Source organism: Drosophila persimilis, unplaced genomic scaffold (assembly GCF_003286085.1).
Source record: "Drosophila persimilis strain 14011-0111.01,24,50 unplaced genomic scaffold, DperRS2 tig00000804-arrow-arrow-pilon, whole genome shotgun sequence".
Taxonomy (NCBI): domain Eukaryota; kingdom Metazoa; phylum Arthropoda; class Insecta; order Diptera; family Drosophilidae; genus Drosophila; species Drosophila persimilis.
Genome location: NW_020825356.1, coordinates 1,266 through 28,079, shown reverse-complemented (window position 1 = coordinate 28,079; position 26,814 = coordinate 1,266). Strand labels below are relative to the sequence as shown.

The 26,814-nt window shown below is 45.4% G+C and overlaps 1 protein-coding gene across 1 annotated transcript in view; it reads right to left on the bottom strand.

Moving 5' to 3' along the window:
• Positions 1–25,343, bottom strand: part of LOC6597479 (homeobox protein cut) — a gene marked incomplete at its 5' end in the record, with an annotated part of 49,377 nt that extends 24,034 nt beyond the window's left edge. The window contains 2 exons of the mRNA XM_026993112.1: positions 8,176–9,480; positions 25,290–25,343. Of these exons, the coding sequence (XP_026848913.1) occupies positions 8,176–9,480; positions 25,290–25,343 (1,359 nt within the window). The remainder of the gene's footprint in view (positions 1–8,175; positions 9,481–25,289) is intronic.
• Between the last annotated feature and the right edge of the window lie 1,471 nt (positions 25,344–26,814).

The following is a 26,814-nucleotide window of genomic DNA, read 5'->3' as shown; positions in this document are numbered from 1 at the left end:
GATATGGCAAAAGCTTATTTTAATTGCCTGCCTGGTTGGAGCTGGTACTTCGGAAGGAAGGCAGGAAGGAGCGCAGGAAACGAAATGGAACGATGGAATGGAATAGAATAGAGTGAGGGTAATAGGGATGAAATGGGATGGACAGTGGGTCAAGCACTGAACTATCGATGAGTGCTTTCGACAAATCGAAAGGTAAGCAACGATAAATGATTAAAGATCGATTAAATTGGGAAAAAAGAATCGATAAAAAGGTACAGACAACAAGATAACTAATCAGGAATCGATTAAAAATCGATAAAATTATCAATCGAAGGCAGCAAATTCGATCACTTATCGTTCTATGCGCCCCACTGTGGTGGTCGCATTTTGACCGAGCAAACGGCAATTATTTTGACGACGCTTAATTTGCGTTGAGTTGGAGATTTCTCAGCGGATAGCGGATAGCGGCTAGCGGATGGAGGATGCGGATGATGACGATGGCAACGTCGCGGTTAGCTTGCATCAAAATTGAAGCGACAGCATAGCAAACTAATTAAAGTCAAGGCATTTACCCCCGGCCCCCCCGCCCATATCCTGGGCATCTCCAGTCGCCCCCCAAATTGAACGATTTTTATGCCTTAGCCTTTTTTAATTGTTCAATTTGGGTGGTGGGAGGTGTCTGAAGACCTGCGTTTGATGGCCGAAACTTAAATGCAGGACCTTAGGGCGTCAATAATGACATATTTTCCTCATTTTCTGCGAGAGTCTTTTTTTATGAGGGGTTTTTTTAATTTGAAATCAATTGTCTAAGTAATTGCTCTCCCTCATTCTTCTCGACTTAATCTAGGGGAAATCGCACAGAAAAAAAAGAATTCTTCATCAAGAGATTGTGGTCTCTGTCACACGTACAAATACACGACTGGCTGGAAGGCTGAAGGTTGGGCAAACAACACGCACAACACAAAACGAAGAGCGAAACAAAGGCTAATCAAATAGCAACAGCAAGCAGCAAGCAACAGCAGATACTTTGGCTAAAGAGCAGATACTTTTAGCCATGACTGTGGGCGAATACGAGGCACAAGTAGGAGTATCTCCAGACTCAATTTAATGGTAAATTAATAAAAAAAAAAAGAAATAAATAAATAAAATGAAATGAAATTTGATTTATTGACAGTCTGGAGAGATGTCTTCTCCTTCTTCTAATTGGAATATTTCGAATTTCCGCTCATGCCTGTAATTGACTTGAAGTCCGAGACACGACTCCCGAGTCCTGAGTGTCCGGAGGTGCCACAAGATGAAATCGAAATTGACAATTTTCACAGATTTCCACCTACATATACATAGGCATACGCAAGCACACATTTATACATATATTCAAGGGAAATTGATGGCTACATGAGATTTTGGGGCCCAAAGACTTGGTAGATTATTCATTTAGCAGGCAGGCAGGTCCACTCCACCCCCAGGTGGTGCAGCCTGGCTGTTGCTGTTTCTGTTGCTTATTTGTTGGCCATAAATCAGGCGGTGGGTTTTCCAATTTGGACTTTTTGCCAATTGCATTTCTCTGCTTGTCAGGGATTTAATGGCCTCTAATTAGATAGGAGTCGCTGTCGCAGTCGCTGTCGTCCAAGCCAAGAGCTCATCGAAAACTCATGTTTATCATATTTCTTGTTGCACATTTATGAGGTGGCAAATGGATTTTTAAGCAGTCAGTGGATCTGGCTGCTGTTGTGCCCTGTCATAGCGGGGCAAAGCGTTTTTTCTTGTCGTGGGGAAAGTTTTTCAATTCAGCCTCAATCAGCAATTGCTGATCCGCTGATGTCCACTGAGCGACAATACTCGACAATGGCAGCAGCAGCAGAAAATACTCGTAATTCAAATTGACTACTGAACTAACTCACGCAACACAATGCCAACTCTGGGGCAGGGGGGCAGCGAGGCGGGGAGGCGGGGAGGCAGACCGCAAACGAAAATAAGGAAATAATCAATTTAAAAAAATCAAAATCACACATTTACCCACATTTTCAAACAAAAAAAAAACACACACACAAACACACACACAAATGCCAGAGAGAGAGGGAGAGAGGGAGTGGAGCAGCAGCATCTCATCCACTAGAGCAGCAGCAGTAATCATTCAACAGAAAGAGAGCCAGATAGTGGCACGGTGGCCTGCAGAAAGGGGGGAGGGAGCACTCTATATAGAGTGCAATCTACAGTCTCTCGCTCGCTCTGTCTTTCTCTGATCAGAATCCATATGCGATAAATAAATTGAATTTATCCGCAATTGGTCGAAAAAAAGACAGCAGCTGGCCACGAGGCAGGGGGCTGTTGACTTGTGGGGCATACACACACGGAAAGTCAGAAAGAAAGAGGGGATACAGAGGGGGGGTGCCGTGTACGGTGTGCTGTACAATATAATGACTGGTTTTTTTTTTCACTTTAATCAGAAATTGCTGTGACAGGCAGCAAGCAAATACAAATACAAATACAAAATACTAGTAGACGAATGTGAAAACAGAAATCATTGCAGGCAACGACAGAGAGATAGACAGACAGACAGTCGAGAGAGTCCCGAGCGTCCCGAGCGTCCCGAGCGTCCCGAGCCCAGTCCTAAACTAAGCTCAATGTCTCCAGTAATCTATCTGCAAGAGTGTGTATCTGCATCTGTAAGTGTATCTGTATCTGTATGCTGATTGATTTGAATTGAATAATTGCAATTGTGTATTCCAGTATTCCCTCTATTTGTATTTGCGCACACACATTACGAGTATCCATACTGTATGTGATGTATTTGCTCTTTGAATTGAAACTAATGACAAGAAAATGGTGCTCTTTTGGGAGGGGGCATGAATCAGTGATCCACGAACCTGTAACCTGCTGTAAGGCTCCTCATAAGCCATTCTTCTTACCCGCTTCATTTCAGCAAAATCCGTACACGACTTTGGGCAGCCGTAAACGAAATTGAACTTTTGCTTCGATTGGGAAAAATCATACTAAATTCGAATAATCGCCAATAATTTCGGTTCGGCTTCATTTCAATTCAAGTTCCGGACATTCGACAATCAAACAAAAAACAATAAAAACCATCCATAGTCATTCACCAAACAAAAATATGGGAATCAAAACATGAAATCTATTCTATTTTTGCGGTTAATCATAATGAGATTTAAATTAATAGAAATCCAAAATAATTGGGGGGGCCTTGCCTCTTGCCTTGGCTTCTAATCAAAGATTATGACGAGAGCGGGAGCGCCAGAGAACTCAATAAAAGAGAGAGAGAGAGAGAGAGAGAGAGGGAGAAATTTCTCAGGCATAGGGATCGGATCGATGAGATGTTTAAACAGTTGCTGTGTGAAAAAAAAAAAAAATTAGACCTGATCTGGTTTTTGGCTTCGCTTGTCTGAGTGGTTTTAATTTTAGACTATTTGCGTTAGACATTTGATGGATATTCCGCTTGATTTGCATTTAAAAATAACATTTCATTCTCCCACCGCATGGAGGGTGTTTGCCTTTTGTCCATTGTCTTTCGGCATGTCGCCATGTCGGCATGTCGGCATTTTGGGCATGGAGCGTGTGTCCAAATATTTAGATCTGTCAACGAAAACCGTGACATATACCGAAGAACTCCTTCACTCCCCAGCTATCGCCGCCCCGCTGGCTGTTGCTGCGGTCTTCGAAATTCCTGCTGTGGGGTTTTGCCTATGACGTAGATTGGCCGAGTAAATAATAACTATCTTTGAAGTACGAGATACTCGCATATGCATTTCCATTTCCATTTCCATTCGCATTCCCATTCTATTTCAATTTTAATTAGTTGAGGAACACCATCCATCCATCCATCCATCAATGCGTGTTATATTAATTTTGATAGCTACTCATCATTGCTATCGAATCGAATCGAATCGAATTGAATCGAGTGTTCCGATGGAGCAGTCGGGGTCGGAGTCGGAGTCGGAGTCTCCGCAGTCACGCGATGATAAGCACAAAATCGAATTTTGTGCATGAGAAATTATGATTATTTCTATTATTATTATGATTACGATTATCTATCTATCTATCTTTAGAGAGGGGTCGGGTCGAACAATTATGCTGGTCCGCTGGACCCATGTCGGGCCATCGATCTGTGTGTGAGATGCGGGACGGAACGGGAAGTGCGTACTCGACCCTCTCGATGCTTATCGCCCGATCGCCTATAGGGTGGGCAGCCCTCTGTTTTAGAGTGTTGACCACTTGTCCAAGAGGTTCGTTTGGGTCTGGAATGAGAGCACTGTCCACTCCAAGGACTATCCACTTGCTGAGAATGTTTCTTCCGGCCAATCAATCGTTTCCCAGGGCTCTGGACTTATCAATAAACAGAGGAATGTGCCTCAATGGCTCTCCACTTGATGGATGTGTGTATGCTCTGTGGTTTTTTCAATGCTAATCGGATATGAATGAACATATATATACATATATACATGACTATACGACTGTGTGTGTGTGTTTTTTTTTCATCGCGTGTAGTGTTAGGATAAACAACAAAAATCCTAACCACAAAACAAAGTCATAAAAAATGTATTTTCGCTTTTCTGTTGTTGTTCTTTTTTCCTCATTTAGTGCATAAAATAAATACATGTTGAAAATATGTGTCGATAAAGAACTTCTATAAATATATGCAGATAACAGAAAGAAACTGAAATCGAAACTGCGGTTGCAAAATGTTTAATATATTTTTTGCTTTGTTTCCCCTCTAGTTTTTTCTTGTTTTTGTTTTTGTTTCTGTTTTTGTTTCTGTTTTTATTTTCTGTGTGTGTGATTCCGCATTTTGCTGTTTGTTTTTTGTTTGCCGCGTGATAAAAACAATCATTTTTTTGGCCCACGAACGTGCCATTGGGGGAAATTTTGGGAGACCAAGTCCAGATACGAGCATAATATATGTATTAGCGCACAAATCGAAGCGGAAGTTTAGCCACTCGTATTTTGCTAATTTGTTGTTCTGCTTTTTTAAGCGTTTAATTTTGTTTGTGCATTGTATGTTTTTGCGATGCTTAATTTTAGCCCTGGCCAAATGGAGGCGAGCACTTTGTCTATAAAAATGCACTTCTGCGAAAAAATAAACACATGCCTCATAGCCAAAACAAACGGGAGAACCAGAAGCCACAACGAGATGCCAGAGATCCCCGTCTACGGCGTAGACTGCAGACGGCGGATCCGGCCAGATGGGATCCCCAAGAGAGAGACAGAGACAGAGAGCGAGGCGTGCGGGACGGGGGGAAGGGTGTGGCGGTGTGGCACTCTCGTGACTCTAACAACAAACAACTGTTGCAATTCCATTTAACATAATTTCTGTGGCAGCCGCACTGCACCGCTCTGCCGCCGCCGCTCCGCTTCTCATTCCTGTCGATCATCTTTTTTGGACGCTCGAGGACACAGAAAATATTGTCGCATATTTATGAACATGTGTAACAGATAAATCTGAATCCGAATCTGTTGCTTATAGACAGACGACACTCATGGACACACTCTCTGATGCACTCACATAAGTGATTTAGTTGTCAGGCGAGTGCATTTATCACAGCTTGCATGTGAATGAGGGAGTGAATGCTGGATGCTGCGACTGTGGTTTGGGGGATTGGACCTAGGACTAGGACTAGGACTGGCACTGGCACTGGCACTGGCACTGGCACTGGTACTGGCACTGGGACTGGGACTAGGGGATGGATGCCAGAGGTGGCACTGGCAGTGCCACTCGCAGGGGTTGGGTTCGGGGCGCCAGTAATCAAACTAATGAGCTTGGGCCCACCAGCAGGCTGGCAGACAGCAGGAGCCAGCGACGGAGCGGCAAAAATAGCTTTTAATGGATTTCAAATAAGAAAACGCGCATAAAACACAAACAAAACGCAGGCTAAAAGCAAAAGCCGCGTCACGAGTGGGCTCGGGCAGGGTTGGGTGTCTGGCCAAGTGAAGTGATAAAACATTAAAGAAATGCTCTGCTGCTGCTGCTGCTGCACATCTTCTTTGGAGGCTTTAGACTCGACTTTGGGCTTCTTATTTTTCTTCTAATTTCTGTTGCAGCAACACCTAGGGGTTGCTAATGGAAGCTGCTGCTGCAGCCTCTGCCGCTGCTGCACTTAATGGCAAATGATAATGATTGATGCTGAAATGCATCCTCCTTCAGCGCTACCCCAAATCCTCCTTCAAATCCACACAAAAAGCCACACAAAACACTTCAAGTCGCAGCTCTCCTTCAAGGGTGCAGCACGGAATGAGGATGGGAATGGGGTTGTGGATGTGCTCTTTCAAGGCGATAAGCAATCATTCAATGCGGTGTGGCAAGTGCACACCGCGCGGAGACGCGGTGCCACACGTTTTGCATTAGAGAAATTAGAAGGAAAACCGGTTGGGGCCCTGGCTAAGGGTTGGAGATCAGCAAAGGGATGGGCTGCATATCCGGAGAAGGAGAGCTTTCGAGGGCCTTCATCTTGGTGTCTTGGTTTAAGTTAAAAAATGCAGCGAAAGGATCATCAGGGAGTGTTCAGGATTGCATGGTATTTCCAGAGTAGCATCCCATGTCCAGGGTTGCATGGCAGAAGTACAGAGATGTCCGCTGATGGAAGGGGACTTCCTTGTGCAGCCAACAGCCATTCCAATGGCCTCCCTTGGGGGACTCCATCTAGCACTCTCTCCCCTCTGTCTGTTGCACTCGTTTTCTGTCTGTCCTTCTGCTGCCTCTCTTTTCATCAGTGTAAACAAAGGCATTCAACAAATTTGTAGGCGTAAAAATTGTCTTGTCAATATTTTAATGATATCACTTTACACCCAACCCACTCCCTACATTGTCCCTGGTCCTTCGTCCTTCGTCCTTGTCCATGTCCTATCCTATGCTCTTCACTCTCTACCCCTATCCGGCACGTCCTTCTCTTAAATCCTGTGAAAAAGTTTCGTTTTAGCTTTTTTTTGTTGGTGTTTTTTGTGTTGGTTTTTGACTCCCAGATCCACACGGACTGCCAGTATTTTCCCCTTGTTTTTTTTTGTTTGTCCTTCCTTTTCCTACTCTCTTCTCTTTCTCTTTCTCTTTCTCTGCTCGGCTCTTCTTGTTCTTGGGCGTGTAAAGAAGAAGTCAAAAGTCCCGTTACTTTCCTCTCTCTCTCCCTGTTTCCCTGTCGCTCATTTGTTTGCCTTGTATTTTGTTTTTTTTTTCCTTCTTTTTTTTTGTGTTTGGGTTTCAGTTTCGGTTTCTGTTTCTCTGTTTCTGTTTTTGGGGGCAACATTTTTACTGTTTGGCTAGAAAATTACAAGAAAAGTGTTCTGCCAAAGGGGAGTGGGAGGGGCGGTCGGTTTCCCTGAAGGGGGTGTTTGCTTATTTGTGCAAGTGTTTTCTCAATTGTGCGTGTTTGTCGGTCAGGGGGTTGGTGGGCTTGGGGGGGGGAGCGAGATGGGCAGGAGAGAGGGTCAGTCGTGCGTCGTCGTCTGCGGTTGGAATTTCTCTCCCTTCGTTTCCCCCCGTTCTTTTTGCATCCTTTTCCCCTCCAGGAATTTCCCAGCTGTGGGCGGCAGCGTTTGTCTAATCTTAACGGTTTTACATTTCATTGCGCTGGGTAATTGTCTGCAGGAGGAGGAGCGGTACGATGCTGATGACGATGAAGGAGGGGGGTGGTTGCATGGGGCAGACGGACCTCTAGTTTATTAAATTAAAAAGTCACTTAAAGTTGCTCTGCGAGGAGAGTCCTGCCAAGGGAAGGATTGTGGCTGGAGGTCAAAAAGGATCCAATGTGTATATTGATCCCAAAGATGATCCAGAGGATGAAATTCCATCCCGAATCGGTCATTTCCTTTGAAATCAATTCATCTTTTCGCTTATGGGCACTTTAAACTAAACATCTACGACATTTGGAACAGTAAAACTGGAACATTCCACTTTTTGGACTCCATCTCGTGAGTATATTTCGATATGCGAGGCACAGCCTCTGAGCATCAACAACCGAACAATTTTTTCCTGCAATAAACGGGTCGCGCGTCATGCAGCAGCACCCCTCGGTCGCTGTGCACTGCTGCTAGGGATCTCGCGCGTAACGAGGCATCGGCTTGCCAATACATTTCTTAACCCAGAGATGACAAGAAGCCAGAGGACTGACAACTTGCCGAAAACATAAAAACGGGACTGACAACTTATCGTAAATGCGTTGGAAAAGGGGGGGTGGGGGGACTACCACTTACCTCTTTGTCTTTGGCAGCAAGTTGTACAGCGGGCTGATTGTTGCTGTTGCTGTTTGTGTTGTTGTTACGCTTCTTGCGCTTCTCGTTGGTGTTGTTGTTGCTGCTTCCCCCATTGTTGTTGTTGTTGTTGTTGTTGCTGGTATTGGTATTGTTATTGGCGCAGTCATCATCCTCGGCACTATGAACCGATGTTGCCACATGTGGATCATCCATATCATCATTGCTATCACGCAGTGCCACACCTGTGCCGACGCTGTTGTTGCTGCTGCTGTTTTTGTTCTTTCGACTACAACTATTATTGCTATCGGTATTGTGATTATTGCTAACATTTAAACTAGCTTCCTCATCATCTGGATCTGGATCGGTGGCAGCCGCAACAGCCGCCACAGCAGACGCCTCCTCCAGATCACCTGCATCGCCGGCCAGATGCCTCAGCCGCTGCTGCTGCTGTTGGTGTGGCTCAGTTCTTGCCGCAGACTCGATGGCCTCCAGGGACTGATGGGGCTCCAGCTCCATGTCATCGTCATCGTCGTCCAAATGCGCTGCATTCGACTGCATGGAGGCGTTCTCCTCCTCATCGTCCTCATCATCATCGTCGTCCTGCTCCTCGTCCTCGTTGTGGTGATGGCTGCCACGGCTCCTGCTGCCACTGCCGCTGCTGTTGGTGGTGTTGCTGCTGCTGGTGGTGGTGGCTGTGTGGGTGGTGGTTGCAGTGGCCTCGGCTACTGTTTGATGATCTGTGGGCCCCACAGCCGCCGCTGCGGCTGCTGCCTCCGCAGCTGGGGAATGCAGGGGCGAGTGCTGATGCTGCTGCTGTTGGACAGCCGCCGCCGCTGCTGCTGCTGCGGCAGCTGCCGCCGCCTCCATCATCATTTGCTGGGCGTGATTGAAGAAGAGCTTCGGATTGAGGCAGGCGCCGCCGACACCACCACCGTTCTGCTGCAGGCTGCTCTGCAACTGTTGCTGCTGCTCGGCGCTGAGCAACGGCGGCGAGGGCGACGGCGTATTGGTGTTGGCCAGCAGATTGCCGCCGTTCTGCTGCAGCGTGATGGCCGCTGCAACAATGGAGCTATTCAGCTGATGGCCAGATCCAGATCCTCCGCCTCCGCTGGCCAGTTCCAGATCCGAATCCTCGATCTCCTGAGCTCCTGCTTCCCCTTCTGCTGCTCCTGCGGCGGACGCTCCGCCTGTGTTGTGGCTGTGGTTGTCGCTGTCGCTGTGGATGTTGCCGCTGGCGGGATCCGTGTTGCTGGTGGACAGTTGCTCCTTGAGTGTGTTCACTTCCTTCTCGGCAAGGGTAGCGCGCTGCAAGGAACAGAGAGGGTGGAAGAGGGGGGATGCGGAGATTAGTTATGGAGCTGCCACACATATGTTGTTGCACGAACGTAGGCGAAAAAGTTACACCGTACAACTATCGACCCTCATTAATTTTACTTTTAAAGTCATTACGGGTTAAATTTAGCCAAATTAATACGTTGCAAAAACTTTTGTTGCAAGCCCCAAAAAGCGGCCAAAACACCCACCAATGGACACTCCAACATTACACCAAACACACCCACATACACACACACACACTCACACACACACACAGTCCAAGGACTCAGACGGAAGGAAGGCTTAAAAAACATTCCAGGGGTAATGCCGTCTGCATTAGCAACCCAAAAAAACAAGGAGAAGGAGCTCCACAAACAGGACTAGGAAGAGGAGAAGGAACAGAAACAGCAGCTCCAGGAATGGGACAAGGAAGAAGAAACCGTCGCAGGAGCTCCAGTAGCCAAGAGAAGCAACAAATTTATAGTTTATCGTTTCGTATCGATAAGCCTTGAAACTTGAACATTGGACGGGGGATGTCCTGACCTTCAATGCGCCACGAGGAGGCACCGTAGGCATCGAGGATTCTAGGGGGAAGGAGAAGTCCTTCGCCATCAAGGATACACGGAGAAGGAATCGAAAATTAAAACAAACCAAAAAAAAACCAACAAGCACAGAAAAGAAGGGCGGGGGAAATGAAGGTTACAAAAATATGCGGTGTAAACTTTTTTGGCAAATTAGTCTGGGATTCCAGGACCCTCCGGCCGTCCCCACAAGTTTTAAGGCTTCCTCCAGGGCAGAGCCCAAAGCCAGAATCTAAGCCCCACAAATGGCAATGACTTTTCGGCTCTTTGGCTTCGATTTTCATGTTGATTTGTACTTGTTGTTGCTGTTGGGGTATCCCCACATTCGAATGCGGCTTGGGTTGGGGTTCTGTGCAATTTTATTTGTATAAATACCGGAAGCTAACAAAAAACAAACCAACAGAGAGTGCGAGAGAGGAAGGGCGAGCGGGGGGATGACAGTTTTTGGGGTCTAACAGGGCGTTGCAGGCAATAAAGAACTTTGGAAATTAGTCGATGGCCCCCCCAAAATGCTGCCGCCTCTTGCAACTCTTGCCACTCTGGCACTGCCACTGCCACTGCCACAGCCGTTCTTTGGCCACAAGTTTCTATTCCATATCGATGAAGAAGTTAAGCAGGAAGTCGTTACATAGCAAAGGGTGAAAGGACCCCACTCTTTTCGGAGCTATAAGGATAGTCATTCCCATTCCCTGAAATCAAATAGTTTTGCAGTTCAAGTTGGAAAATATGTATATCTAATGCCGAGTCTTGACTGCTTTTAATCTATAAGTGAAGAAAGAAGCGTCCCTTCTTTCAATTTCCCCCTCGCTCCTCCCACATGACACATGCGGAACATTGATGGTCGAGACAAAAAAGCGAATGCTGCATACATGTCGTGGGCATGACTGGGGCACAAAGCGATTTCTGCATACGAGAATCGCCAAGAATAGTACAATAAACAACATACATGTCGTGTACACATTTGTTTTCCCTCCATATTTACTAAAAGTCCTGCCCATCGCTTTCCTAAACAATCGAAGCATTTGTGGCGCGGTGAGGGATATTTTGTGCTGTCGCTTGATGACAATATCCCTGGGAAAAGCAAATCATTTTTCTTATGCCCCTCCAGGCATGTATTTGTCATCGTCATCATCATTACGGTTGTGGTGGGCCCGTAAGGAGTGGAGTGGTTCTGTGGAGTGCAGATATATATTTATGATATTTAAAAGCTCTTAAGTACAAACAACAGACACAAGCGGTTGCCTCTCCCATGGAAGCTGCTGCAGTTTCGTGTCCTTTCAAATGCCAGACGTTCGAGAGCCCAGACAACAAGCAACAGACAGGGAAGAGACAGGACACCAAGGGCCTGGGTCTGGGTCTGGGCCTGGTCCTGGGTCTGGGGTTCCTTCCCGGTGGTTGGAGGACTTCTGGGCTTGTTTGTTGCCATTCCATGAGCTGCTTAAGCTTGAAAATTGTTTTCATAATGGCTGATGATGACTACGACGAAGCGAAGGATACTTTTCCACATTTCTTTTGGGTTGACTTTTTGCCCGTAGAGGAATCGATCAATGGCTGTCCAACTGCGTGGGGCGGCGACACGACGACTCTCAAACTGCGGGTCGCCCCTGCCCTGTTCTGGGCCCCACTGAACTGCAATCCCCGTGGGAATGCCGACACTTGTTCTGGACATTCCTGCTCTTGGAAAATAGTTCGCTCTCCTGTCTGGGAGCCACTCGTCTTTCTTGCTTTTTTTTTTTCAAATCAATTAATGGAAACTTTGGTGAAAGGTTTGCAGCAAGAGGCAGGAGCTGGCTCTTTTGTGTGCCCCAAATTCGAGAGGTCCGTTGGTCCTGCCACTGCTGTACGGCTTAGCAGCCAGTACGCCAACCAAATGAGTTAATTAACTAAAATGCGGGTGGCTTTGGCCAAAACCGAACCAAACCGAACCGAAGCGTTCCCTTTTTTTTTTTGGTTTTTTTTTTGGGGCCCACTTCAATGGCTCTCGTGCCCCATGGCCCATGCCTCGTATGTGTGGTCAGCTTATGGCAGAAAAGGCTTTTCCCCGTATTGAGCACCCTTTTAGCGTCCACTCCTGGAACATTTTTTGTTGGGTTTCATTTAATATTTTTTGGCCTGGTTGCCACTTCAAAGGAGCAGCACACACACACACGCAAATCTCTCGCGCGCACAAACCCAAAAAATGTTAAGTGAAATGTTGGGACCCCATCCCAGCGCCAGTAGCCAGCAGCCAAGAGCCAACCGCCATTTGGCATTACTTTAACTGGCAGCAAGAGTTCAAATGCCAGAGATCTTTCGATGGGAACTGTATCAACTATTGGCTCTGGCGGGAGCCTCCAGTTTTGTTGCTGTTACTGTTGCTGTTGTTTTTTTATTTTTTTATTTATTTTTTTTGTTCCTGTCGTCGAGCTGTTTGTCGTGTGCTTGGCACATGTCAACTCTTGCGCTGCTGCCGCTGCCCCTTTCCACATGTGGAGTTGCAGCATGCGGCATTGTCTCAAGCTGTTTGTCTGAAGTGAGTTTTCTGTCGTGTGTACGTGGCTGCCTCAAGACTCGCGCGCGCAAGAGCTCAGGGGCGATTCCAGGACTCCAGGACTCCAGGAGTCCAGGAGCTTCAGCTTCCAGCAGCAGCTGTCAGGACTTCAGGGGGTAGAGCACTTTTTGTAATTAGTACGAAGGCAATGTTATGAATTGTGTGCTTCAGCTTAAGCTCTCGAGTGCCCCAGCGAGCCTTCTTGTTGCCGCAGGGACAACCCCTTTTTCAGTTTGTTTTTTTTCCCGTGCTGCGGCAACATTCGAAGGGGTAACGACGGCAAAGGCGATTGCAGCGCATTGTGCGGTTTTTGGACAATAAATCAAAGCAAATCAATGCTGCAACAAATGATGTTGATGCAGCCAGGGGTTGTGTGTTCGATCTGGGAGGTGGTTGGGCTTTCTCCCTTTGAAGCCCAGTGTGGGGGGCTTCCCCTGGCCCCTGGCCCCTGTCCCCTGGCCCCTGCCACTTGAACGCCTGCATGACATGACATAATGGGACATGGCAGGGAGGGGTTGGTTTGGCCCCAATCCGAAGGAGAACGGAGGAAGCATTTTCACAATTACACACACATTAAAGCGGCGGCCCCAAAAGAGTAAGAAAAATGCCGAGAAAGAAAAAACAGATAAGCAAGAAGAGCACAGAATATGCGAATAAAGGCAGGAGGAGAAAAGTGAAGTGTTGGGGGTGGCAGAAGGGGTTTCAATATGGCCATCTGTGTGCGTGTGTAAGAGAAAAATCTGTAGCCTGACATTAGGCGCAGAGACAAAGCCATGGCATAGCATACCGTTTAAGCAGCAGGATGGAGGGCTGTGTGTGTGTGTGTGTGTGTGGCAGGAGAGCTTATGCCCCTGACAGCAACAACAAATGCAAGAAGAAAGAGGATATATATCTTTATGTTTGTGAAGGATACACATGATAGGCAAATGACAGCTGGAAGAAGAGAGAGACCGTGGAGAAGGAATGGATACAAAGAGCGAGAGCACAGCCATAAGATGGGAGTAGAGAGAGGGAACAGATTCAAACAGAATGAAAGAAGAGCATGGAAGGGAGCGATCGCTGTTTTACTTCGTACTTCGATCATTTATCGATTGTTTTGGAGGTAATTAGCGATTATTATGGATAAATATCATTTATCTATCCTTCATTTCCTTTCAGCTATATCTATCAAGCACTATTTCTTCTTTATCTATCGATATATCTATCGATAATTATGGCGTCTATCTGTTATTGAATTCACGTATAACTATCGATCATTCTTATTTATCATGTATCTACGCATGTTTCCTGTTTTTGTTATCGGTTCTGCATCGATAAATCATCAAAACTGATTACCAGACTGATTTCTTTCGTTTTCTACTCGTTTTCCATCGGATTTTGTCTGGAGAAGCACAGGAGCACAGAGCCCAGAGCATATGCACTTTGGGATGTACCCTCCAGAACCTCTTTAAAAAACCCCATAACAGCACTTGATTAATAATCCCCTCCCCCACGTTGCATATTTACTGGTAAGCTGCTCAACTGTTATCCATTAATTACTGTACCTCCTGCAGCTGCTGCTTCTTCCCCACTAAATACGAATCCTTCGTCGAAAGTGCGCTTCCTGCCCCATGTCTGCCCCCAGTATTATTCCTTGGATTCGGGGCATGCCTTTGCATTTGCTTTACAATTTCAAACATCATTAGCAACGCACACACACACACACACACACACAGAGAAGAGGGACTGGGGGCAGGCCCCCCACACACAAACGCACACATGCTTATGCACACAAACGAATATACACACACACACACACACATTTATATATGTATATATGTATATATCCCTTTTTGCTAATTATTTATTTAAATATTAAACAAAAAATACCCAAAATACACACAGAGCCCTTCCCCAAAACAAAAACAAAAAAAAAAACTGCAACAAAAAAGCAGTAAAAAAGAGTGAAAAGAGTGGCATGAAAATCAACACAGAGAGGGGGAGAGGCCAGAGAAAAGACGAAACAAAAATGATGTATTGATGCTGCTGGAAGAAGAGGCAAGAGGCACACACACACACACACACACACACACACACAGGGGCTGGAGTCTGCTGTAGCAAAGCAAAATAAGAAGCAGCTGGAGAAAGGCAGCCAGGCAGGAAGGAGGGCAGCAGGAGGAGGTGGAGGCAGCACAAGATAAAGTCAAAGTACAGTTGAGTGCAAGGGAAGGAGTGCGGGGGTGATGGGGATGGCCACAGGACACACAGGCATCCTGACAGACAGACACACACGCAAATACATAACTGTACATTCAACTGTGAACCGTTCGCTCTTTCCCTATCTCCCTCTCCATTTTTTGTTGCTTCTCTGTTCTTTCTCTGTGTGTGTGTGTTGTTTTTTTTTTTGGCTCTGGCTAACTAATATTTTCTAATTTAAAATTCTGTTTCTTTTTTTTCAACCCCGCACACAGAAACACAAGCAGCTCCCCCGTCCTCCACCTCCCCCCCGTACAAATACTCTCCCACTCACACACACACACATGTGTATGTAAATTTTATAAAATTTTCTATTTACTTATCAAAAATCAGGCAGTGAAACAAAAGAGCGACTGGGTGTGTGATAGAAAGATGGTGGGGGAGGGGGGATAAGAGATGGGGATCTAAGAGTGTGATAGAAAGGGGGTAAGAGAGGGGATTTTAGAGTGTAATAGCGAGGGGGTGTGTGTGTGCGCGGGGCTGGGGGCGGGGGGGGGACGTGTGTGGGCGTGTGTAACAGAAAACTGCGTGCACGCCCAAATGTATGCTATACAAAATATAAATTAGCTTTGATATGCGAGAAGCTGCTGACGAAGATGAAGCGTCGAATGAGAAATGAATGAGGGGATGAGAGGGGGGGGGGGGGGGGGCTGTAAAAAAGGATTATATACACGCGTGCCTCCCATACATATACATATGTACACATATGGGTGTGCGCGTACGTCGGGTGTGGGGAAAAGATGCTGGAAAAAAGGATTAATGCGTGCGCCAAAAGCACACGAGAGGCAAAAGAAGATGACACAAAACCCCTCCCCTGGAGACAGACAGAGAAAGAGCCAACTGGTGGGGGAGAGGGCAAAAGGGGGCGGTGGGGGGGTTGGCTTCGATTTTTAATGCGTCATATGACAGGCAAGAGGGAAAGGGTAAGAGTAAGGGGCAGGCAAAGGCAAAGGCAACGGCTTCTGGGGGATATACTGTAAAAGTGTCAAAGAAAAATTCGTGTCTGTCTCTGGCTTTTTGTGTGCGTGTGTGTGCTCCCCTTTTTTGTTGCGCCGCTCCAAAAAAACAAACAGCTACACATTCCATATGTGTGTGTGTTCGCGCATCAAATTAGACGATTTCTAATTGCTAGAGGCATTGGTGGCATGGGGCCAACGCCGCTTCGAGCCCTGTCAAAAGTTTTCGACAGTCACGACAGACAGACAGACCGCTGCACTATGGTCCGAACGACCACTTTTGTTGGCCAAAATTAATAACTCCCGAACGGAACAAGATTTTTTCATTTAGTTTTTTGTATTGGATACATATAATCAATAAGAAATGGATTTAAATGGGTGTGGCACCGCCCCTTTTTTTAATAATGCATATTTAAATTTTTAGTTATAGTGAAAAAAAGTATTAAGCATATTTTATTTCAGAAAACGGCGTTGCACGACTAAAACAAATTTTGATTTTAATAAAAATAAAATCGTTTAAAGGTTTCCGTAAATTATTGCCGAAATCCTTGTCTAGAAGCAAGGTTAACGCCTCGTTAAGTGAGATATGTGCCGGCTTTCCGACTGGGTCCTGTACAGCCTTACGAACTTAGTTAGCATATTTGGACATAAATATAAATGTATTATAACAAAGGCTTGTGGCCAATCCACATATTTTCGTTCAAACATCTTTGAATTTTACCGGCATTTGTCCCGGTATGTTGCCAAACGGTAACAAATTTTCTTGCTGGTATCTTCAAAAGCTTTATTAATTTCATATGATATGTCGCCTTAAGATCCGTTTTCAAATAATTGATAATTTTACCCTTCTCTGAATTCCATTCGGCAAACAAATCTGCATTTTCGAATTTGAGGTTATGCTCTATTAATGCAAATTCCAAGAATTGTGGTAAAAAGTGGCATTTCTAACTATATACATTTCAAAAAGAATTTATTAATCTACGACACAGAAAAGGTTTCAGGGTGGGACTAGGTAGGACTCACTTTGTACACCTTTTCAAAAATTAGTTTTCATTACAAGTTGGCACATGTTGAAGGCCTCACTTTAACCTTCAATTACGAAGACATCAGAACTACTAGAGACAGTTAAAAACTCAAAACACGTAGTAAGAACCCGACAGATTAAGATTCATCAAAAAAATTTAATCACGTCTTGGCGTTTTTCAATTTTTGAGATATCTAAAGTGGTTATTAATTTGCCACTTTTTCCCTTCACGTGCTTTACTATAAAAACAGTTGGGTTGCACAGCTGATTTTGCGAATGTGGCGCCATCTATGGAAATTTCTGGTACGCAGATTTAATGGTCGATCTTTTTCTAATGCAGAGCGATCAAAACCAGGTTTCAGTTTTGACTTTGAAAAATTAGGTTTTGGCCAACAAAAGTGGTCGTTCGGACCATAGTGCGCTGCCCCAAGGGAGGCTTGCCACTTGAGGCACCAATTAAGCTGACAAATAGATCCTGCAGGATCTTTAAGGGAAAGCACAGTGTGTCTTTAAAGGCAGCAAGGGATCAGTGCAGAAAACTATACAAAATATATGATAGTGATCCTTGAAGATCCTTTAATACTCTACTTCATCATCGATTTCGTCATCGATTACGAAACATTGTATTTGTAAGCTCTGATTTCCCCATTTCCATCATTAACAATGCTCGTATGCCATTTGCCATAATGTTTTTGCTCTGGTTCTGGTCAACCCTTTTTTTTTTTTTGGAATCCTGTTGTTCTTTCAGTAACGCCATGCCGCATGCCGCATGCTCCATGCCCCTCCCTCAATGAGTGACCAAAAGTAATAATAATTTTTTGGCTTATCCTTATTATTACATAACGTATGCATACCTTTTCCCCCCCTCCCACCCCACTCCGCCCAGAACGAATCGTACATCAAAAATGAACGCACATTCACATGTGGATGACCCTTTTTTCTGTTGTTGGAGGATGATGATGATGGTCTGTGTGTGTGTGTGTGTGTGTGTGTGTGGGTGTGTGTGTTTATCCATTGTTCTGTCTACCCTTCGGCCCCTCACCCCTCCACCCTTATTTTTTGGTCACTTTGTTTCGTAGGCCTTTTTCGGCTGCTGGCATTTTTCCTGTGTGTTTTCTTTCCCTTTTTTTTTGTGTTGTTGTTAAGTAAATAATTAAGCATTACACTGACCAAATAGCACTAGGATATCAGCGGGGGAGGGAGGGAGTGGGGCATGTGGCATGCCCCAGACAAATACAAATAAATATAACTCATATATGTGGGTCTCTAGCCCCAAAAAAAGGGAGGATGTGTATGGCGGTCAGGCCATACAAATAATGATTAGAAGAGGTCCAGCCCCAGTCCCTGCCCCTAAAAAGGTTTCCTTCTTTTGTATTTTTTGACATTTTTATGCGGGCCACAAAGGGGAAGGGAGCGGGTGGGGGGTGCAGCCACATAAGGGTTGTGTGTGTGTGTGTGTGCTACATAAATTTTGACATTTTAAAATCTAAACGAAATTAATGATTCTTCAGTTTCGCCCATGCCAAAAGAAAAGGGAAAACAAGGTACAGTTGTGCCATGAAAAGCCTCATTAAAATATATGAAAATTAGCTGCCTTTCTAGGAGCTGTCTGTCTGTTGTCCTTTATCCATTTTAATCAGACCAAAGCATTAATATAAATGAACGAATTAATGTTTGAATCAATATTGTTCCGCCCCAAAAACGGATCTATCTCTCTTTTTCGGCTTCTCTATCGAGAAATCTCTTAATTAAACCGAAAATTGTAGCAATTTATTAAACACAAGTTTTCGTCAGCGACCCTTTTTCAATCAAAATTTCCAATCAATGTCAATTCATTATGCTCCCCAGTTCCACCATAGCGCCATAGCTTCACTCCTGCTCTCGCTCCCGCTGCCGCTCCTTCTGCAATCAAAAACCAAGGCAACACCAAGGACCCAGTTCCTGGATCCTGGGCTGGAAGCATGCCAGAGCAACCCCTGAAGACACTGAAAACTCAGTTGGCATTTTTAATGAAAAGCCATCGTAGAGCCAGCCCAGCTCCCTCACCCGTCCGCCCAGTCACCAGTCACCAGCCTCCAGCCCTAGAAAGTTGCCTGTCAAGTTTGCCTAATCAAAATCGACAACATTTTATAGTTTGCCAAGGGTACCACTCGGCATGGGGGGGGTGGCAGAGTGGGTGGATGTTCTGTTCGAGTGATAGATAGCAGGACCGCCTCCCCAGACCCTCACCTGCCTGCCATCCATCCACCCATCCACCCATCCAGCCATCCATCCATCCATCCATTGAAGAGTGTGTGACAAACAAATATTTGAGAACGTAAATCAGAAATCTCTTCTTCGCTTTCATTTGCCCAATCCTTTTGTGGCACATCCCTTTGTGGGGGGGAGTCCTTTAGCAAAATCGAAAAACATTTCGTGTATTAAAACCGAAACGAATTAATTTAATTAATTACAATCATGTCTTATTAGAGACGTATGAAGACGGCGCGGCACAAACGAGGACCGAAAGACGAGTACGAAGACGAAGACGTAGACGGAGACGTTGGTTGTCCTTTGGCTCTGATGGGGCATGATTGGCCGGAGGGTGGGGGACTGGGGATTGGGTTGAGAGACAGTTTTGTTGGGAAAACAACAGCAGCAGCGCGTGTCAGCTGCCAAAGAGTTGCCATTGCCATTGCCTTTGCCTTTCCCGCTTTGCCTTGGCCTTTGTTTCAAGTGCTCCAGAGTCCTGGCTTAAGCATCGAGAGTCCTGTGGCAGGCAGGCAGTTCTGCGGGGTGGCATTGGGTTGGGTTGGGTGCCCCGAAAATTTTATGCTCACATCATTTATAAATGCCTGATTTGTTATTTACAAAACGAGACAAGTTGCGGCATTTTGGTATTTCGTTGTTTGGGAGGTGGAATTCGCTTTTTGGGGCTTGGGGCATGCTTGGGTGCATATGTGTGTGTGTGTGTGTGTGTGTGTGTGTGTGTGTGCTGCCACTTAATTTGAATTTGAGTAATTGCCACAGGAGAGAGAGACAGAGAGAGAGGCTGAAAGGCAAGAAGTTTCCTTTTGCCATAGAGGAAGGGCGTGAAAAGTCTGGCTTTATTTTTGTGTGTGCCCAACAGTGGTAGCTGGGGGTCCAATGGGGCAGTACGAGATCCCAAACGATCCTCCTGATACTCCTGATCGTAGACCCAGCAGATACTCCCTCCACATCGTGCTTCATTCTCGTTCAACCAACAGCACTTTTCTGCCGCTGAAATACTAGGAATATCAGCAAGAGAGTGCCCTTTTCAGCACACACAGATCGAACATATGTACACAGATGCATATATGGACAGAGATATATAGACCCGATATATGGACAGAGACTTCTTTCAACACTTTGTTGCCCATTGTTGCTGCAGCTTCTGTGGCTGTTAATTAATTTCTGTAAAAATATTTATTATTATTAGTCGACCCGCAAATGGCGATGGCAATGCACTCAAGACACACACAAGAGCGAGGGGGACAGGGCACCACTCGATACACATATATATGCATATAGAAAAATGCATGCCACTGATTCGCACTGTTCCCCGCTCGCTGTGCCCCGTTCCAACGACTTGACTGTCACTAAACGGCTCATCTAACTGCAATGCTTCATAGAAATTTGTTTGTATGCCCGGAGGCACATATCGGGAGAGTGGCTATAGACAGAGGGGGGAGGGGGTATACGGGGCTGTGGCTGTGCAACTTATTTTTGCAACAACAATGAACCAGAGCATAGAGGGGGATAGAAGGAGAGCAAGCGAGAGAGAGGCAGAGACCACAAATCACAGAAAATGAAAATCGAAAAGTGCATGGTTTTTTTTTTTTGCTCCCTATGTAAAATATCAGAAAAATGAACAGACACAGATGCACACACATATGAGCAGATCTAAAACGTGTACTTATGTGTGTATCAAAATACTATATACTTTGTATCCCAAACAACAAATTTACACTCCAACAGACGATGTCGTCGTGCCAGTCACACAGTCAGCCGCAACGGCTGTCTATAATGTGGCAGCCCCCCATCTCTCGCTCTCGCTCTCTCTCTCTCTCTCTCTCTCTCTCTCTCTCTGTTACCCCCAACTGCCACATTTGATAGACTCCCCCTTCCACCGCCCCACTATATGGTGCATCTATCTCTCTCTCTCTCTCTCTCTCTCGCTCTGTCTCTCTGGCCCATCTCTTGCCTCTTGTGTCGCTGCCACGACTATAAAAATAGGCAAATAATTATTTAAGAATTTCTTGATTAATTGGGAACGTTGTTGCTGTTGTTGTTGTTGCTGGTTGGGGCATGCAAATGTTGCCGCCGTCGTTGGCAAGAGATGCAACAACAACAACAACAACAACAACAATTATTGTGGCAGCACCAGCAGCAGCAGCAGCCCCATTTTGGCCAACACTTGATTGCATTTTCAATTGTTCAGCCGTTATGCATTTTTGCCAATAATTTATATAAATGCCACAGACAGCCAGAGAGATGAGGAGAAAGTAATAGAGAAAGAGGTACATAGAGAGAAAACGGGCGGAAGAGATCTGTCTCAAGGAACTTCATTCCCATAAATATTTATCGATTCAGCACTGCCTCCATCGATAAGTACATCTGATGACACCTACATTCCTTCTATCTATCTTTTCCGCGCAATTAGCATATTTCATATCCATTCTTGTCGGAACACACGCATTCCACAACGTGCCACAAGTCGAGAGGGTGTCACCGCCCCAACGATTGACAATGTTGCAGGAACACACAAAAAAGGGCTAACACACAGTTGCCCCCCCCCCCCCCCCCCACTGCATGTTGCATCTTCAACTCTTTCCCTTTACATATCTACACTTCACTCCTCTCAATCTCTACCACTCTCGCTGCTATCTCTGTCTGTGGATGCCTCTTCGTTTATTTTTATAAACTTTAGTTTCTGTTTTTTTTTTTTGTTTTGGGCTTTTTGGCGGAGTGGCAGACAGACAGAAGAGACATTCGCATATTCAGATTCATCTTGTCGTTTGCGCATAAATAACTGTCGCCTCCACTCGCACTCGCACTCGCACTCGACGCTCCACGCGCCATGCCCCGTGCGGCATGCCCCTCTGTCTGGCATGGCATGCATTATTTCATTAAAGTATTACAATATTAATTCGATTTTCACTAATTGACAACGGCAGACAGCAGAGCAGCAGAGCAGCAGAGGCAGTAGAGTGGAGGGGACAGTGGAGAAAAGAGTAGAGAAAGATGGAGAAATCGAATGAGAATGAAATGGAATGAAGGGCAGTGCAAATCGAATTGAAGTGCTCTTTGAAGGAACCACTTTTTAGGCCATCGAAATGCTTTCCTTTTGACCTGAACTTTGAGATACATTTAAGCCAGTTGCAGATAGAAAATGAGGGATCCACAGCTTTCGTATCTTAAAGCCTCTTTTTCCATGATCCGCCCTCTCCCTCTTCCTGTGGGGAGAACAACAGACTTACAGGCGGCAAAAAACTGGCAAAAAGGATGGGATGCCATGCCACATTATGACTGTAGGTGGGTGTCCTGCTGCTGCCCCCGGTGCGTGAGTGTGTGTGTGCAAACGTTGCGGCTGTTCATGTTGCAGAGGCAAAAGGAGGCAGGGAGTGGAGGGCCTTCGACAAACTGTTGATACCCTCGCTCTTTGCTCTTTTCGCTTGTTGCTGCTGCTGCTGCTGCTGCTGTCACTGTTGTTGGGGGCCTGACCCCAAAGTACAAATCAATTGCATGTGTATGCTGTGGTGACTGTTCGTCGCACACAAACACAAGCACACGCACACGCACACACAGATACAGATCCAGATACAAATACAGCGATGGGGTTGACCGTTTGGTGGTAAGGGGGTAAGGGGGCTGGCGTCGAAACCAAAAACCAGGCCACGTGCTGTGCTGTGCTGTGCTTTGCTGTGCGTTTGGTCAATGCCAGCCGGCCGGCCTTGTCTCCCCACTCCCTCTCTGTCTCTCCCTCTCTTTGTGTGCAAAATTGTGTCAATTGCAGTTGCCACTGGGAGATGCCCCTTGCTCCACCCCGCCCCCATTTAACGCAATGTCAACAACATGCGCAGGTTGCGCGAATATTGTGGGAGGAGTGGCAGCAAAATTTCGGTTTTTGGTTCCTTTCTGTGAGTGGAGCGGAGAGGAGGGGAGCTTCCGATGTCGATCAAAAATAGCACTTGCCCATCCAATCTGCCTAGACAACAACGCTGAGGAGCAGTGCAGACAGGTTCAAGGAATGCCCCTGCTTAACGGTCCACCGTCCCTCCTGCCTCTCGTCTGCCTCCTCAGGCACTGAGCAGTCGATGAGCCGCAGGCCACAAACTGTGACCTTCATATGGCCATAAACCGAAAGCAAATCAAAATCGAATGCTCCCACGCATTCAATGAGCGAATTGCCTGCCTGCCTCTGCCTTCTGCCTTCTGCCTTCTGCCTGATGATCCGCAAACAACAAAAAAGAAGTAGAGAGAAAGAGCGCTTCATTAAATTTCCTCCAGACACAAAAATGTGAAATTCGATCGAAAGAATTATGTATGCCAAAAGACCAGAACAAAAATCCCCACAAGGCATCAGTCAAAGCGCAAGTTTTATTTTGTTTTCTGTATACCCTTTCCGTGCGAGAGGGTGTTTTGATTTGCAAGAAAAGCTGCAAGTCTCGCTCTAAGTTGTATTAGTTTTGCTAGAGATAAATGTTTCCAAAGAGAGTGTGAAAAACGTAGAATTTCATGGTACATCGAATAACTCTAGGGATCTGCAAGAGTATCAACTGCTTCGACGATCGGCCCGCCTCCGAATACTGAATGTATTTCCACTCTCTCGCGGGGTTTTGTTCTGGGTTTTGCATATCGACAAACGGGCAAACAGGAAATCCATGTTTATGTTTAAATTAATAATAAAACACAGCACACAAAATGTAATATAAGAAAAAAGTTTGGCATTTTTTTTTGTTTTTTGTTGTTGGTGTTGTTCGAGGGGTATCAATGAAATGTGTGGATCTCCATTGAACGACAAAACTCTGACGATGACGATGATGGTTCCATCACGATGATGATGATGATGATCACCATGATGATGACGACGATGCTGGCAGGCAGCAAGCGTTATGCGGGACGCTGCTCCGAAAGCATTAATACAATAAATTATATTATGGCCTCTTCCTGTTTGCTCCGATAAAGCGCGACCGAACAGAGAAAAATGTTCGAAATTGAACAATATTTCTGCTTCTTCTGTTGGGGATCGGATCGGGGTCGGGGGTGGGAGCGGGGGCGGGAGCGGGAGCGGGGGCGGTGGATCGAACGGCGGGTGTGCAGTGCCAAAGGGGTTGATAATAATGCGTCGTTGTCGTTGTCGTCGTCGTTGAGGCCTGAAGAGATCTTGAGCGTCTGATTTGTGCAAATAATTGAAATTTGCATATAATGAAGGAGACACTCGTATATAATATGGGGGCGTTCAATGCCAGAGAGGGGGAAAGAGAGAGGGAGAGAGAGATTGGGGAGGGGGGTGAGAGGAAAATCTTCTTTTTTTTTGTGAATGAAGCAAGGCTCTCCTCTTTCGCCTGCACAGTAGCCGCAATCAAGTCGTGTGCAACGGTTGGTGCCCCCAAGGATCAGGCGTCGCCTCTATTGTGAAATGGCACATAAATTACATTTAAGGTGAAGCTCTCCCCCCCCGTCGTTCCCACCCGCTCCCGCTCGTACTCCACCTTTTTAGCCTTGAACAAAATACATACAAAAAAAGAAAAAAAAAGTGTAAAAATCTTTAAACCCAAAAAACGGGTCTGCAAATTGAGGTTCTTCGGCGGCCTGACAATGAGAGGATCATCATGTGGTTGGGTAATGAGCATGATGACGTTGTTGCGCCTACTTTTGTGTGGGCGTTCCGCAGTGTTTCGTTGCTGTCTGCCAAGGGCTGGCCGCCTCTGCTGTCGTGGCTGGGCTGCTGCTAATGGCAGACAGACGAGACAAGTTTTGACATATTTTGTTGCAGGAGAGCATAAAGCGAATGCGAGGCTAAGAGGAGGCTGCTGGCTGCTGGCTGGTGGCTGGAAAGGACAAGCAGCAACAGCCACAGCCACACGACGACAACGACAACGACGACGACAACATGAATGAAACGCAAATGAATGAAATGTGCGGCAGAAAACTAACAAAAAAAAACCAAACCGATTCTGAATCTGAAAACAGAACCAGGAGGAGCCCAAACCACCGATTCATATACATATATGTGTATGTGGGTGTGTGTGTGTGTGTGTGTGTGTGTGTGTGTGTGTGTAGTTATCATTATAGGGCCCCGTGGAGGCCTCACAGCCTTTCAGTCGCGAGTCGCGAGTCGCGACAAACATCATTAGTTGCTCTCTACCTTAAAAGTAAGTGGAGCAGAGTGTCTGGCCACAAAAAAGTTGTCGTTTTGTTGTCTGTCGTTGATTGAGATTCGGGGGAACGGAAACAACCAAAAAACTTACGAATTTCGAATGAGTGCAAAAGTAGTTGAGGGCGTATTGGTTGATTGAAATTACCTGCAATGACAAGAGAGTAAAGAAAATTTGTTAATTATTTTATTTAACGAGGAAAATAATGTACAAAAAACTCCCAAAATATATTGGAAAAATACTTATTTCACAAGGAATTTAGGGGCAAAAATATTACAAAAAAATACAATTACAAATTTATTGGTTATGCAACTTGGTACAAAAAAAAAAAAAAATAAATAAATACGAAAATATACTGAAAAAATACCTACTAAAAAATTTAAAAAAAATAGAGCACAAAATGATTAAAGCCCTGTGGTTCAGTAGTCGTGTAAATTGAGTTAAGGCCACCACAAAATATTGAATAAATAGCAAAAGAAAAAAAAGTAATAGCTCTCACAGTTAAGATGTAAAAGGCAGCACTACTAGATAACTAGGGAATCACATCCGTGAGACACTTCCGCTTTGGCTCTCCCTCGGGAGTACAGTCACCGCAGAGAGGCTGTCCCGGGATATCGACTATCAATGGGAATTCGAAGGGGAAATGCCCGAGCATTGACGCGGCCTTTGGGGGCTCCGTTGCACTTGAACTCTAGATGGAATTTGCGGTCTTCGGTTCGTGGAGCAGCAAAAAAGAAGTCTGGCAGGGAAAATACGTCGGTAGCCGATATAGCGCGTCAAATAGCAATTAACAACTGATGTAGATAATCACTGGACAAAAAATTCTGAGCGCGAAAATAACTTCAGCCACAGACAAACAAATATATTTCACAAATATATATACACAGATTTATATATATGTACATATATACGAGTATATATATGTCTGTATGTACATACATATGTATGTGTATGAGCACACGCAATGGCCGCAGCATTTTGTGATAAACGACAAAATAAAATCAAATCTAAAGCTCCCAAAAAAAAAGAAGAAACGAATGAAATAAAATAATCGCAAGGCGGCTACTGAAGCTGTGGCCCTCTCTCTCTCTCTCTGTGTGCTTACGAGTATCTATGTGTGTGTGGAATTAGTTAGAGGAGGGGAAACGAATATTAGATGGAGCCAAAGAAGAAGAGCAGCGGCAGGCAGGCAGCAGCAGCAGCGGCAGCGGCAGCAGCAACCATTTCTAAACAAATACATCATCATCATCATAATTATAAAATTAAATTCTTGTTGGTTTTTTTATCAATTTCCAACAGCAGCCCCATCCGCCCGAGAGGGGGGCTGTTTGGGTGTGGGGGAATCAGGTGTTATAATAGCCATAATACACACGGAAAGACTCTCTTGTGTGTGGCAATCCGGCAATCCGGCAATGTTTAAATATTGCTAAAGATACAGATACAGCCAGAGAGATACAGAGATACAGGGATACAGATACATTGCAGGAGGCAGATAAAGATAAAAAGTTAGAGTCGAATGTGTGCTTAAGATATCTAGAGAGAGACATATAGCTGCCATATTTATATAGAGACGTAATCAAGTCACTCAAGTGGAGACCCTCGAATGTCGTCTATTGGT